Below are 12,515 nucleotides of genomic sequence, written 5' to 3'. Positions count from 1 at the left end.
AGCTTTAGAGCGAATGAGCGAAAATAAATGAACACTATTAAGCAGTTGATAAAATCCAAAGTGAGGACCAGATGGATAAACGTCTTTATTAGGGCAAAATTGAGACCATAAGGTCCCGAGATGGGTGGAGTCGAAGATGGTTGGGGAATTCTTAAAATAGGAATAACGAAAGCTTCAAGCAAAGCAACAAGAACGTTAAATGGGAAAAGATGAGGAAATCATGAACTGCAGATGAGATAGTTGATGACAAATAAAAATAAGAAATAGAAGGACCTAAATTCAGTTTTAGAAAGACGAAAGTAGAAAGAGCTAAATATGGGGAGGTTACAAAGACATGGTGAAATGGGTCGCTGTATAGAAAGTCGGAAACACTGTCGCTCACTGTTTGAGATGCAATGGGCAAGGTTCACGTGTTAACCGAAACAGGACAGATTCCAGCAAGATGTAAAGAATCTAGAGATGAGTTAAGTGAGAAGTATCCTTAAGTTAAAGGTGAGACCGATAATCTCCATATAATTTTCGCTTTATATTCAATAGGAATTTGTGACCCCTAAATATTTTTCATCATGCGTTAATTCAACTCCGAACAAACTTGAAAAAATTAAAATGAATGCAAATACAATATTTGCCACGGTGTTAATTACTATTAGATTCTAATTCTTCAGGAAGAAGTACATACGTGTATTTAGTATACTATAAATGTTATGAAAATGAACCTATTTGCACTTGTCACAATGCCATACCTCCTGGGCAGCATTCCGATTTCAGCCAATGGTTAGTTTAGTCATTAACTGACTTAAACCAACGGTTGCTTAGTTGAAGCCCTAAAAGAACAATTCCTTTCCCGCATTGATGATATTCTTGGGTTAAAAATTTCATACTAATCCCAGTAGACTGTCAGCCTAGTCACTATTTTTGACGAAAATTAGAAGTTTCCCCACTTTTACGAGTTTCGCTCGTAGTTTCGCCACAAACCCAAAATTTGGATTCGCCATGTCTCAAATCTTTTTATCTGAAATTTGATTTGTTTAATACGGTAATAAATATTAATAAAGACATTAAGCAATCATACGATTTCACCGACCGATTTCTAAATTTGGTATTTTTCCATGCAGCAATAGTTTTCCATGTATTCGGTATTAATGGTAAACGGTGTTAGAGCAACCTGTAAAAAATGATGTAGTAAGTAGCTAAGGTACCCTTTAGGTACTTACTACATGTAGTAAGTACTTAAAATAAATCGTTCTCAATAATTCGGTTGTATTAAAAAGTGATTCCCCCTCACTGCTTATGGGTTGCACTTATTTCTACTAGATTGCATTTATGTCACTAGCCCACTTGATTCGCCCTGGTTCTGTCTAATTCTTCACGCGCTTTATCATTGATAAGTTTTCACTAGATGTCCTTTTCCGTTCACAAGAGCATCTGGATCTCGACGGTTGTGGGATACCGTAATTTCCTCTTATAATGGGCAAAAATTTAGGTCTACGTGTATTAATCATTTAGGGAAAGGACCATCGTGAACTTGTTTTGCTCGACTACTTTCTCCAGTCTTTTTGTGCGTGGGTGAAGTAGGCTAAAAAAGATCGTCCCACCAGGATATCCGCCTGTTCGAATATCACGTAGTTTTATGCATAGCTTCGTGGCTCCGTTTTTGAAACCATATTATTCATCACTTAATTACTGAAAAATTCTACAACAGTACTGATATTCGACTCTTAATTTGTGCGGGCACTTCCAAGAAGAGCAATATTCTTCGGCTCTAACTTGCCTTCTTTGCTAATCTTGTATTTTACCCTCTATACTGCAGCACCCCTGCATCTCAATAACTACTCCAATGACTTTCCGACTTCATCTTTTTTTTCGTCGTCTTCTGTATCCAGCTAAGTGTTTCCATTTTTCCTCTTTCTCCTAATTCATCGACCTGGTTGAAGGTCAGTTTTAGGAACCCCACTACGAGTGCACTGCACTCTGTGTTCTTCAATCTTTTCTTTACGGATTTACTTCCGAAGTTTCGGGTCATCAATTCGTTCCTTATCATAGTTACTTCTTTTCCTTATGCCACTCTAATCTTAAAGTTCTCATGTGACATTTTCGCCATAAATACCGTGAGATGTGTGAAGTAAACCTTTCTTATCGCTTATGCCTTGCCGCCGCTTCTCGATTTCATTACTTCCCTATGTTTCAGCAAATGTCAGTTCCATACGCATTTTACCTATGTGCAATGGAGTTTATTGTCACAAATATGCAATCTTTCATAAATATTGGTCCTGTCGACGTTTCCAACTTACATGTTAGGTCGTCCTTTAAGTCCCTCGCCGCTGGAGATTAATTTTCCTGAAAATCTCAAAAAAATCCTCAATGACAATATATAGTATGTTGGGAGAATTGGAAATTATCTGCAAGAGGATGCAATTTGCACTAAGGATGTCCTTTCGTATAGTAGGCCATTTTCATCACTTTGTATTTGGACTAAGTCCTTTGTATAGTTTATATGGTCGTCGCCCTCTGGTGTGAAATATCTTCAGTCCTACGACTCGGTCATGGGCATTTGATGCAAAGGGAGACAGCCCGATTTGTCTTTCCTGTTGAGGTCACTGCCCAGGAATGCGGAATAGATAGGTAGGATGTGAAACTATACCGTCATTTACCATTCACGATTTGTTTCCTCATAAAGAGTTTGAAAATTTTCCTTCTTTTTTCCTAAATCACTCTAATGATATATTTTAAATAACGATTCCTATTTGGTTATTATTGAAAAGTTTGCCGTGTAATTTAATCAAGCTGTTTGACAATTAAATTCGCTAATTAACTTAGTCGTTGCCATGCATACACTTCTGGTGGCCCTGGTCCCTAGGATGCCACTTTTTGCTCGACTGCTAGTTTCCCAAGTGTAAAACCGTCAGAGTTTACACAACATCCATGAATATTTTTGACCTCGAACTAGCAACCTTGCGAGTGCGATTCAGACCAGGCTAACCACCCGGCAAACATTTATTTAAAAAAAACTGAATGACTATCCTACATTTTTTCCAGTAAATAATATGAACTTCTAATGAGAATTAAATTCACTAGGATGCTTCGATTTCCGCGGATGTAATTACTGTGTGGTTATTTTTTCTTTGGCTTAATTTTATGAAGCTAAAAACCCGATCTCGTTCGGAATGACAGAAAAAGCTTGGTGAGGGTATTGTCTTTTTTCCAAACTAGTTCTGTGTTTTTATTTTTGAAATTACTCTTTAATGTAAGTCCATTTAAATCCCATCATCATCATCATCATCATCATCTAGCAGTCCAGTGCGTTCGAACGATTTCAAAGAAGTAAACCTCGTTATTCAAATTTTTATGCAGTGCCCGCAGTAAGTGCTTTGGGGTCGGAGGCATGCCATCTGCTAGTCTCGAAAGGAACGAGACACGAGTCTGCAGCCCCACTTAAGATTTGGAACCAGGGCTTTTTAAGATGCAACCGAGATTTTATGAGTAATTGTGCGTAATTTTCCCATACGTTACACCTTTAATACTCATGTTCCCTACATTCCTTTTTTCGCTAAAGATCTTCATTTTTTCTATCGTGGAAATGCCGCATTAGTACAATTACCAACGGATTAATCATTTCCAAGTTCAGGTTTTCGTTTTGTCTGGGTCACATTAATGTCATGCCTTTAAATAAATACCGAGTTGGTTTGCGAATATATGAATTTCCCTTAGCGGTCATATTATTATCCAAAATTAATTATTAGCTTATTCGAAGAGAGGTGCCCCTACTATTCAGGCTTGTGAATAAGTGAGTTCAGCCTGTAGCGTTTGATTTCTTCCAGATTTTACTTTTGGTTATGTCATGAAGGAAATAATTCATACTATCCATTTCTGTATTGAAATTAATCCTGAGGTTTATGGTATTGGGAAAAGATTTCGGTGATGGATCCGGGGTTTAAATCCTGGTGGCGTCATTGGGAAACTTAGGGAAAGCCTAGCCTCGTGATTTTCTGAGCAGATGAGATTGCGGAACTGATCGTAAATGAATTTTCAACCTTTTTAGGATTAGTGTAACTTGCCCTCTCATGTATTCAACATCTCGATCATTGTGGGCGCGTGGTATATTCAAAACATTGAATTGGGATAGGAATGCATCTGGCCTAAAATAATATTTAATAAAACAATAAAAAATTAATAGATATGTGAGATTATTTTTGTCTCGTCAAAAATTTTTTATTATTATATTCCATGAAATTAAATTTTTCATATCAGTATAGTTCCTAGTGGTGCTCTTGATATTGACCCATCCATCTCTATTAACTTACAATCAAAAGCATCGCTGAGTCAAAATAACTTTTTTCAGGGGATTTTACTTATAAATTGTTCATACAAGTTACTATATCGTCTGGTAATGTCTCTAGAGCCTGGATGGTTAAGGCTGAACTATTCAGGTTTGCCGGAAAAAGCAAATATTAGTTAAACCCCGAAGTGAGTAGAACATTCGCTGGTCGCATATTCGAATTCCGCTTATGACCCGAATTTACGTAGGCCATCGTTACATTTAGCTTCTACTGTCACTTGACCTCTGTCTTATATTGTTTCTTATACCACTTGGCGCGTTTCAGACGATGTAAAACGGTTCCGATGATTCAAGGGTCTGCGGTTTAGGTAGGGTGGAAGGTTATCAATTATCAGCTCAATTGAGCCCTAATGCCCCTTGTAATTCCTTCTTCCTGTCAGCGGTCTTTGTGGTAAATAAAAATAATATCTTCGTCAAGTAACATTTTTGCTACCTATGCTTATCTGCCCACGGCTTCATGGGGTTTTTAATGCACACGCCGCCCCGATTAGGTTTGATTAATGTACATAATAGCACAGTTTACATAATAGCCTATCAAGTATCTCACTTCTCCTTCCCCACCCATTCCCGTGCACACCTCGGAATGCAATTGAATGAGTAACTGAAAGTTGGGAGTGATGATTACCCAAAATTTCATTTCGCTGGAAATGCTCAAATCTCGGCCATACAGAGACAGTTTTTACATATTTTTGTTTAAATTTGCCTATTTTCATAGTTCATAATCGTTCTCATCCCAAGACGGAAAACTTTTAGATCACGCCAAGCGACTTTCTATAGCATTGGGACGAATTCTAGTTGCTACGAGAAGACAACCCGCTTTCGTGACAATGCCACGGATTTAGTGAAGGAAGGAGCCCTTCTGACTTCAGAGGTCTATACTATTCATTCGGTACGCAGCCCGCGTGCTAGTCCGATTACGCGATCCGCATTCGACGACGAGATCTTGCGTGCTGACTTGTCCTATTCGGCCACGCGCTCCTTCCCCGCCATCATCTGCCCCCTAAGGTGAGCAGTCGTCCCGCCACTGTGTGTCTCTCCAAATGACCGTGTTCACGTTCTTCCGTCCTCTTGACCCGATAACCTCTTATTATTGTCCACAATCAAGGCTCATCTTCATTAAACGGCATGGTAAAAACAGTTAACGGTACCCATTACCTACCTCTCCGCAAGGTCGCTGACTACTGTGCTGGTATTAATTATGGTTTTCGTTTTTCTTAGTGGTTGAAGAGAAGTAACGTTAGGTATCCCTCGCCCAACGTGATCTCTGTCGACTTTTTTTTTGAATGGAATTGGGGATGGTTGGTCCAAATTGACTTCCCATGCTAATGACAACAGAAATTTTCTGTTTTGAATTTTTATTGGGATAGAGGCGAGTAGAGGGACTAAATCTGGAATGAGGAAAAATGAATTAGCCGTTATAATTCAATGAATTCCTATGGATGGTGCTTATGATACCCTAGGAATGTGTTCAGAATCATCTCTTCCCTTAATTTCAAGAATTTGTGCATCCAAAGAGTTATTGGAATCATGCAAGAGTAAATAGATTGGGACTTTAAATAAAAATGTATTAGCTCCCTAGATTCATAGTTACTTATTCATAATTGTCTGAAAAATTGACAGGCATGTTTATGCATTTTATACATGCTTGGTGTACCTTTAAATGATTGTCATATTGTGTGACGGTGATGTTCCTTAACTGAATTATTTAACATGTGTGATCATTATATCTTAAATTGTATCAAGATCCTGTGTCAAATAAATTGTTATTTTATTCTAAAGTTGTTGACATCTTCTTCTGCTATAATTCCTGGCAACTCTGCAGAGATACTGTGGATGGATAGCTATATCCACTCATTATTATTATTGTTGCTGATGGATGTGGGCTTTTTTCCTTAGAGTGGTGGAATTTCAAAACTATTTGCAAATGGCATTCACTTCTACGTAAGGGTGTTCTGAAAATTGTTCCTTCGAATCATCGTAAAAAGAAATTATGGAAATGATGAAATTACTGGACCAACAATGAAAATATTTCTAAAATTTGAACATTTAGGTTTAATTTGCTCTTCTTAAGTGAAATGATGGCTCATGTGTAATGCTACATCGAACAATACTAAGCCCTTTGGCATTTATCAGTTTTAAATTTAATAATTTGACTTTAAGCAGTTCTGTGCTTTTTTCATCTACAGTTATGGCTTTTAATCATTGCTTAATTGATATTTGCAACTCTCTAGAGACGCTACTCTTGCTTTTCAATGTGGTAATGTATTAAGCATGTTGTCTATAGATACTTCTTTCATTTTTTAATCAGCCGCATCACTCATAAGTTGGCCTCAAACTAAGATAAATATTAATTCACAACATTCTACGTACATTCTATATGTTCGTATATACACAGCCATGCTCAAAAATCCTGTATAACCTTAGTGATTACCTTAGTTTAGTGTGTTATGCTTGGTACTTTCAGAATATTCATGAAAGCATTTGTATATACCCTGACTCTCTCAGTAGTTTAAAAATATAACAAGTTCTCATAGATTCTCTTAATTAAGAAATTATCAATGTTCTAGTAACATGATGAACCAAGTAGTTAGTTACATGTTTTGATTGAGGCCATCACAGTGTTTTAACCATTTGTTCTTCAGAACTCTGATAGGTTTAAAATTTGAAGGGATCATGATTCTCTAATATTATTCAGATTATTATTATAAAAATATAAGCATTTATGTTATTTAAAATTATATGTAATATATTGAAATGTAATGAAATAATTGACTTTGTTATTCCACACACTTTTGTGAAAGTGTGTGGAATTACAAAGTCAATTATTTCATTACATTTCAATATTTTATGCAAATTCCATAAAGTTACGCCTGAGCAACAAAGAAATTATATGTAATACATGCTATGTCATTTTAAATTTTCAAGTGAAGTGGCTATATGTACTGAAATTTGAAAATTATTCTTTCAGCTCAATCTGATGACATTTTTCTCTTCTTCCCAATTAGGTCTTCTCTTCCTGCTTATCAGCTACAAGGAGACAGTGGATTCATGTCTTTCCTCAATGGAACTTCATATTAGTGTCATTAATAGCTTTGTCCATGGCAACAGAAGAATTGCAGCAACAGAAATGCAGTGGAGGGCTGAAATATACCTGGGGAGATGCGCTTGTTGACTCTCCAGATTGTATTGGACCAAATGGCTCACCATACCCAATGTAATTAAATTTTGTGTTTTTTATTGCTGATGAATGTCATCATATCTTAAAAAGTTTGAATAGACTGTATTTATGCTGAATACCAATTGTTGGTACAAGGCATAATCCTTCTGATATAATTAATTTTAAATAATTAATATCATCAAAGAAATGATAATGTTAAGGAATGAACAAAATGGGTGGGAAACTACTATAAAAAGATAGTTTTTCTCAACTGGCTTTTAATTTCAAATATCCAAATGCTGGTTCAGGGTGCTACAGTCACATCACTTAGTCATAGTAACTAAATAAAACAAAGTGTACTGCCCAGCCCTGAGAACAAGTAATATCAATAAACATGAAATTTCTCTGCTAAATTTTTTAAACAAGTTGGGGAGTGCAAAATTGTAATCTCTTGTCAATATACCAGACTGAAAGCTAAGTAAATGGTACTGTAACATATTCAAAGGTTAGTTATTGTATGGTAGAACATCATTCGTGCATTTACAATGCCAACAATGCCATGGGACATAGCAAAATCCCTCATTTCCCCTTCACAGAAAGTTACTCTGACCCTCACTGAAATTTTTGTCATTATTATTGGAGGTGTTTAGATAAATTTACCTGTATGCATTATCATTGCTGCGAAAATATATATTTCAAGTGATGATGTGATTTTAAGTATCTTTTCAAATAACTAAACAAAATAGCATTCAATGTTGAGAAGATGTTACATCAAATAATGGGATGTGACAACTGTACTTTCTTAGAAGAAAGTGCTTTAAAAATCATTATGCATAAAATGGACACACCACCCACACAGGAAGAAAGAGAATGATTCAGTGTATTTTTACAAGAAAATATGTCCCAGTGCAAGTTTTTTTATTTAAGTACTGTGCCATAATGGTGCCTTAATCTTTCCCTCACTTCCTAATAGAAATCTTTTGTATTTATAGGTATTTATTTTAGAATAACAAATAAGGGAACATCATAAAACATTTAGCTGAAATATATTAAGAAAAACCTATTTTGACCACAAATATAAATGGTGTTCTGACGTAGGGTTATGGTCATCCCTCTGGCAAAAATCTTCCATCCATCATGCATGTCCTTCATTGACTTTTCTCCTCACTCTTTGGAGTACTTTCTCATTTATTACTCTGTGTATTTATATATTCTATTGTTTCAGGCTTCACTTCGTGGAAGTAATTGATATCCATTATTGAAATAGAAAGAAAGACTCGTACTTTTCCACAGATTTTATTATACGGCACGACGCGTTTCACCGACTTGCGGCATCATCAGGTACAAATTTGCAAAACAGACAGAGCAAGCATATATACCCTCAGGACAGAGTGGGGGCGGGAGGGTTGGAAGGATTTGAGGGGGGTGGGGGCTCGCAGGTGCGTTGATGGATTGTTTTGACCATTTCCAGGATAATTTCTCGGAGAGGAGTGGGGAGGGGTATGGGAATAATTGCTCATTACAAAGTGTCGTGTTGGGGTTCACCAAGTGCCTTCTAATCTCTAATTGCTCGAGAGCGTCCATTTTTAATCCTTTTGGGAGTGTGTGTAATATCTCTGGGACAAAGTCACTGCTGTGGTTGAATTCTAGTAAATGCTTGGCGAAGAGAGAGTTGTTATTCTGATTTTTGTGACACCTAGCGTGTTCCTTTACTCGTAACTTGATATTCCTGCCGGTCTGACCGACATAAACGCTGTTGCAATCCTCGCATTTCAGTTTATAAATGCCTGATTTGAGAAGGCTATCCTGGGTGTCTTTTCCATTGGCTAGAAGTTTGGAGAGGGTTATGGGTGAGTAGAAGGCTGCTTTGAGTGAGGTGGGTAGGCAGTTGGAAATCCTATATGAAAGATCTCCCAGAAACGGGATCGAGCACCACTTAAAATCTTTAGATACTGCGGGCTGAGATACGAAAATGCTTTTTATGGCCATTGCTTTTTGTTTTTTCCGTAGTAATGTGTCAACTAGTTTGGGGTTGAAACCATTGTTGGTAGCTATATTAGTGATATTCACGAGTTCAATTTTGAAGTTTTTGGGGGAAAGGGGGATGTGTAGGAGGCGGTGGATCATGGAGTGGAGGGCTGCGTGTTTGTGAGAAAAGTGGTGTGCGGAATCATTAGAAATTATATGGTCTGTATATGTGGGTTTCCTATAAATTGCAAATTCGTGTCTATTATCCCTAATTGTGATTGTCAAGTCGAGGAAGTTGATGGTGCCGTTGACGTCTTTTTCCATGGAGAAGGAGATATTCCGATGAAGAGTGTTTAGGAAATTAAGGAAGGAGTCTAACTGTCGGTTGGTTCCGGTCCATAGGCATAGTATATCGTCCACGTAACGAAACCAATAGCCCACGTTTTTGTTATGCTGATTGTCAGCATTAAAAAGATGTTCTTCTACAGAATTGAGGAAGACTTCGGCTAGGAAGGGGGACAGTGGGGAACCCATAGCTAACCCATCCGTTTGGCTGTAAAGGGTGTGGTTGAAACTAAAATAATTCTGGTTAACTGTCATTTTGATGAGGGGGACCAATTCGTCTGAGATATTTTGGGCAATGGTGGAATCCTTGAGTAGTTCTTCCACCCTAAGCAAAGTTTCCGATATTGGTACGCAAGTAAATAAATTGCTAATGTCGAAGGAGACTAGCCTCGCTTTTTCCGGGACATCAATATCTTTCAATTTTCGGGCTAGCTCTATAGAGTTTTTAACTCCATATTTAGGTTTAAAACCTGTGAGATCTCGGAGCAAAACGTCTAATTTTCGTGCCTGAAGGTGTGAAGGGGCGGACACAGCTGAGATGACAGGCCGAATAGGTATGGCTTTTTTGTGTAATTTGGGGAGTCCGTACAACCTGGGGGCGGAGGGGTTCATTTGGATTAAACTAAATTTTTCCCTAGCATTTAAAAACTTACACTTGAACACGGCACGTTTCACTTCACTTTGGAAACTCGCGGTTGGGTCTTTGGATAACGGAGTAATAGGATTGTTGTTGATGAACTCAAGGCACTTTTCCACATACACTCGTTTATCCAACACTATGACACTAGATCCCTTGTCAGCTTTCTGGATGATGAGGTCTTCCTTGCCAATAGTCTTCTTCAGGCGTCGGAGGGTGGACGTATGTTGCTGAAGGCTGGAAAAGCGGGTTGTTGTTGGCACTGCTTCCTTCAATGAGGACATGATGATTTCAGCAACTTGGTGTTTGGTAGCCAGAGATTGGTTCCGAAGGGCAACCTCGCAATCTGCGGCTAGATTTTTAATGTCGGCTTCGGAAACTTTCTTAGAGGGAGCAAACTTCAACCCTTTCTTTAAGATATTACTCTCCTCCTCAGTGAACGTATGATGACTAAGGTTGACAACTCATGCGGCCGGAACAAATTTCGATACTGTGCGGGGACTGTTTTCTTTATTAGTGCACTGGTAATTTTGAGGTGGACTATTAATAAGGTTACTCAGTTTTTTCCCCTGGAGAAGAGATTTTACTCACTAGTTCTTTTACACCATCCACAAATGTAATCCATTCCGCAAAATGTAACTTAGAGCAAAGTTCTACGTGCAGACAGAACAAATAATGTGCAAAGGAATCCCTTCTTGCATACCACAGTTTCAGTTCCTCCCTTAACCACTGGATTTTCGCCTTGCGTATCGCTCTGATGGCCGTTGTGGACGACGAAGTGGCACGAACCTGGACGTACGCTGGGAACACTCCGTTTTTGAGGCAACTGCTATTGAAGAGAATATTCAGAGATGCACTGCTGTATTTCACCGAAAGTTTTAAGTAAAGTTTCGCCTGTAATGCCATACTAGCTTTGCGAATATATTCTATTGTTTCAGGCTTCACTTTGTGGAAGTAATTGATATCCATTATTGAAATAGAAAGAAAGACTCGTACTTTTCCACAGATTTTATTATACGGCACGACGCGTTTCACCGACTTGCGGCATCATCAGGTACAAATTTGCAAAACAGACAGAGCAAGCATATATACCCTCAGGACTCTGTGTATTTAGTTCATTTTCATTATTCTCATATGGCACTTCACATTTCTGTTGTTTCTAATCTTATTTTGTTAGGTCTTTCCATAATCCTTTTCTCACTTTTGTGAATATTAAACTCAACTTATGTATTTTATGAACCACTTACTTATATATAGACTATTGCTTGTGCTATAGCTGTCATTGCTTCTAATATTAAGCCTTATTTGACGGCAGTGCTCTGTTTAGTCGCTCCCTCTTGAATCTTCTCTTGCTGTTTATCTTGCCTTGTAAATATCAGGAATCTTGCAACTTGAAGCTGTTAGAATTTTTCCACTTTTTTTTAAATTCCCTCTCTTGTTTTAAGATTTTCTGCCAAACTTCAGCCCCAAGTTGTTAATTTAGTTTTTAATTCAGTTTCTACCTCATTTACTCACTCCTGCCTGCTCTCTTCATGTGTTAATTCTTTCATTTAGTATGATCCATTTTATGTTAGTTCATGTCATGTCATTCATTATGTCCCAGTCCATGCTATCAAAACCTTTCTCCAGGTTCAGGAAATCAATGAGGATCAGGTAAAAGAAAAATAGCTGTGATAAAATTTGTTTGCTTAAATGATAAATAAACCGTAAACCATAGTTGTCAACCTGAAGGTCTGTTTGAATGGTGGGGGTAGAGCTCACCTAGTTCAAAGCCCAATGACATTTGAAATTCACACATCAGGTTTGAGGGGCCAGTTCCTTGCCCTGCGCCGCCTATGACTTCCCAGGAAGATCTAATTCCCAAAAAATCACACAGGTTGGATGAATCGACCATGGACCCTCCCGTCAGTAGTCTACTGCTCTAACCCCTGGACTTCTATATCCTCATGTACATATATAGATGTATACCTCCCCATGAAGGGCTTTATCATTCCGATTAACCCTATAGCTATCCTATCTGGCTAGCCTATAGAGCAATGTAAATTGCTCTTGGCAGAGTCACTCATACCTGG

General features: G+C 37.9%; 1 protein-coding gene across 1 annotated transcript in view; it reads left to right on the top strand.

Moving 5' to 3' along the window:
• LOC139700862 (uncharacterized) overlaps nucleotides 1-12,515 on the top strand; it is a 70,057-nt gene that overhangs the window by 50,998 nt on the left and 6,544 nt on the right. Inside the window, exon 4 of the mRNA XM_071599295.1 lies at nucleotides 7,342-7,550. Coding sequence (XP_071455396.1) covers nucleotides 7,342-7,550 — 209 coding nt within the window. The remainder of the gene's footprint in view (nucleotides 1-7,341; nucleotides 7,551-12,515) is intronic.

This window comes from Hetaerina americana, unplaced genomic scaffold (genome assembly GCF_022747635.1).
Source record: "Hetaerina americana unplaced genomic scaffold, ioHetAmer1.1.p SCAF_11, whole genome shotgun sequence".
In the NCBI taxonomy this organism is placed as follows: Eukaryota; Metazoa; Arthropoda; class Insecta; order Odonata; family Calopterygidae; genus Hetaerina; species Hetaerina americana.
Note: the sequence above shows the minus strand (reverse complement) of the source record. Positions and strands in the feature narration are given on the sequence as shown.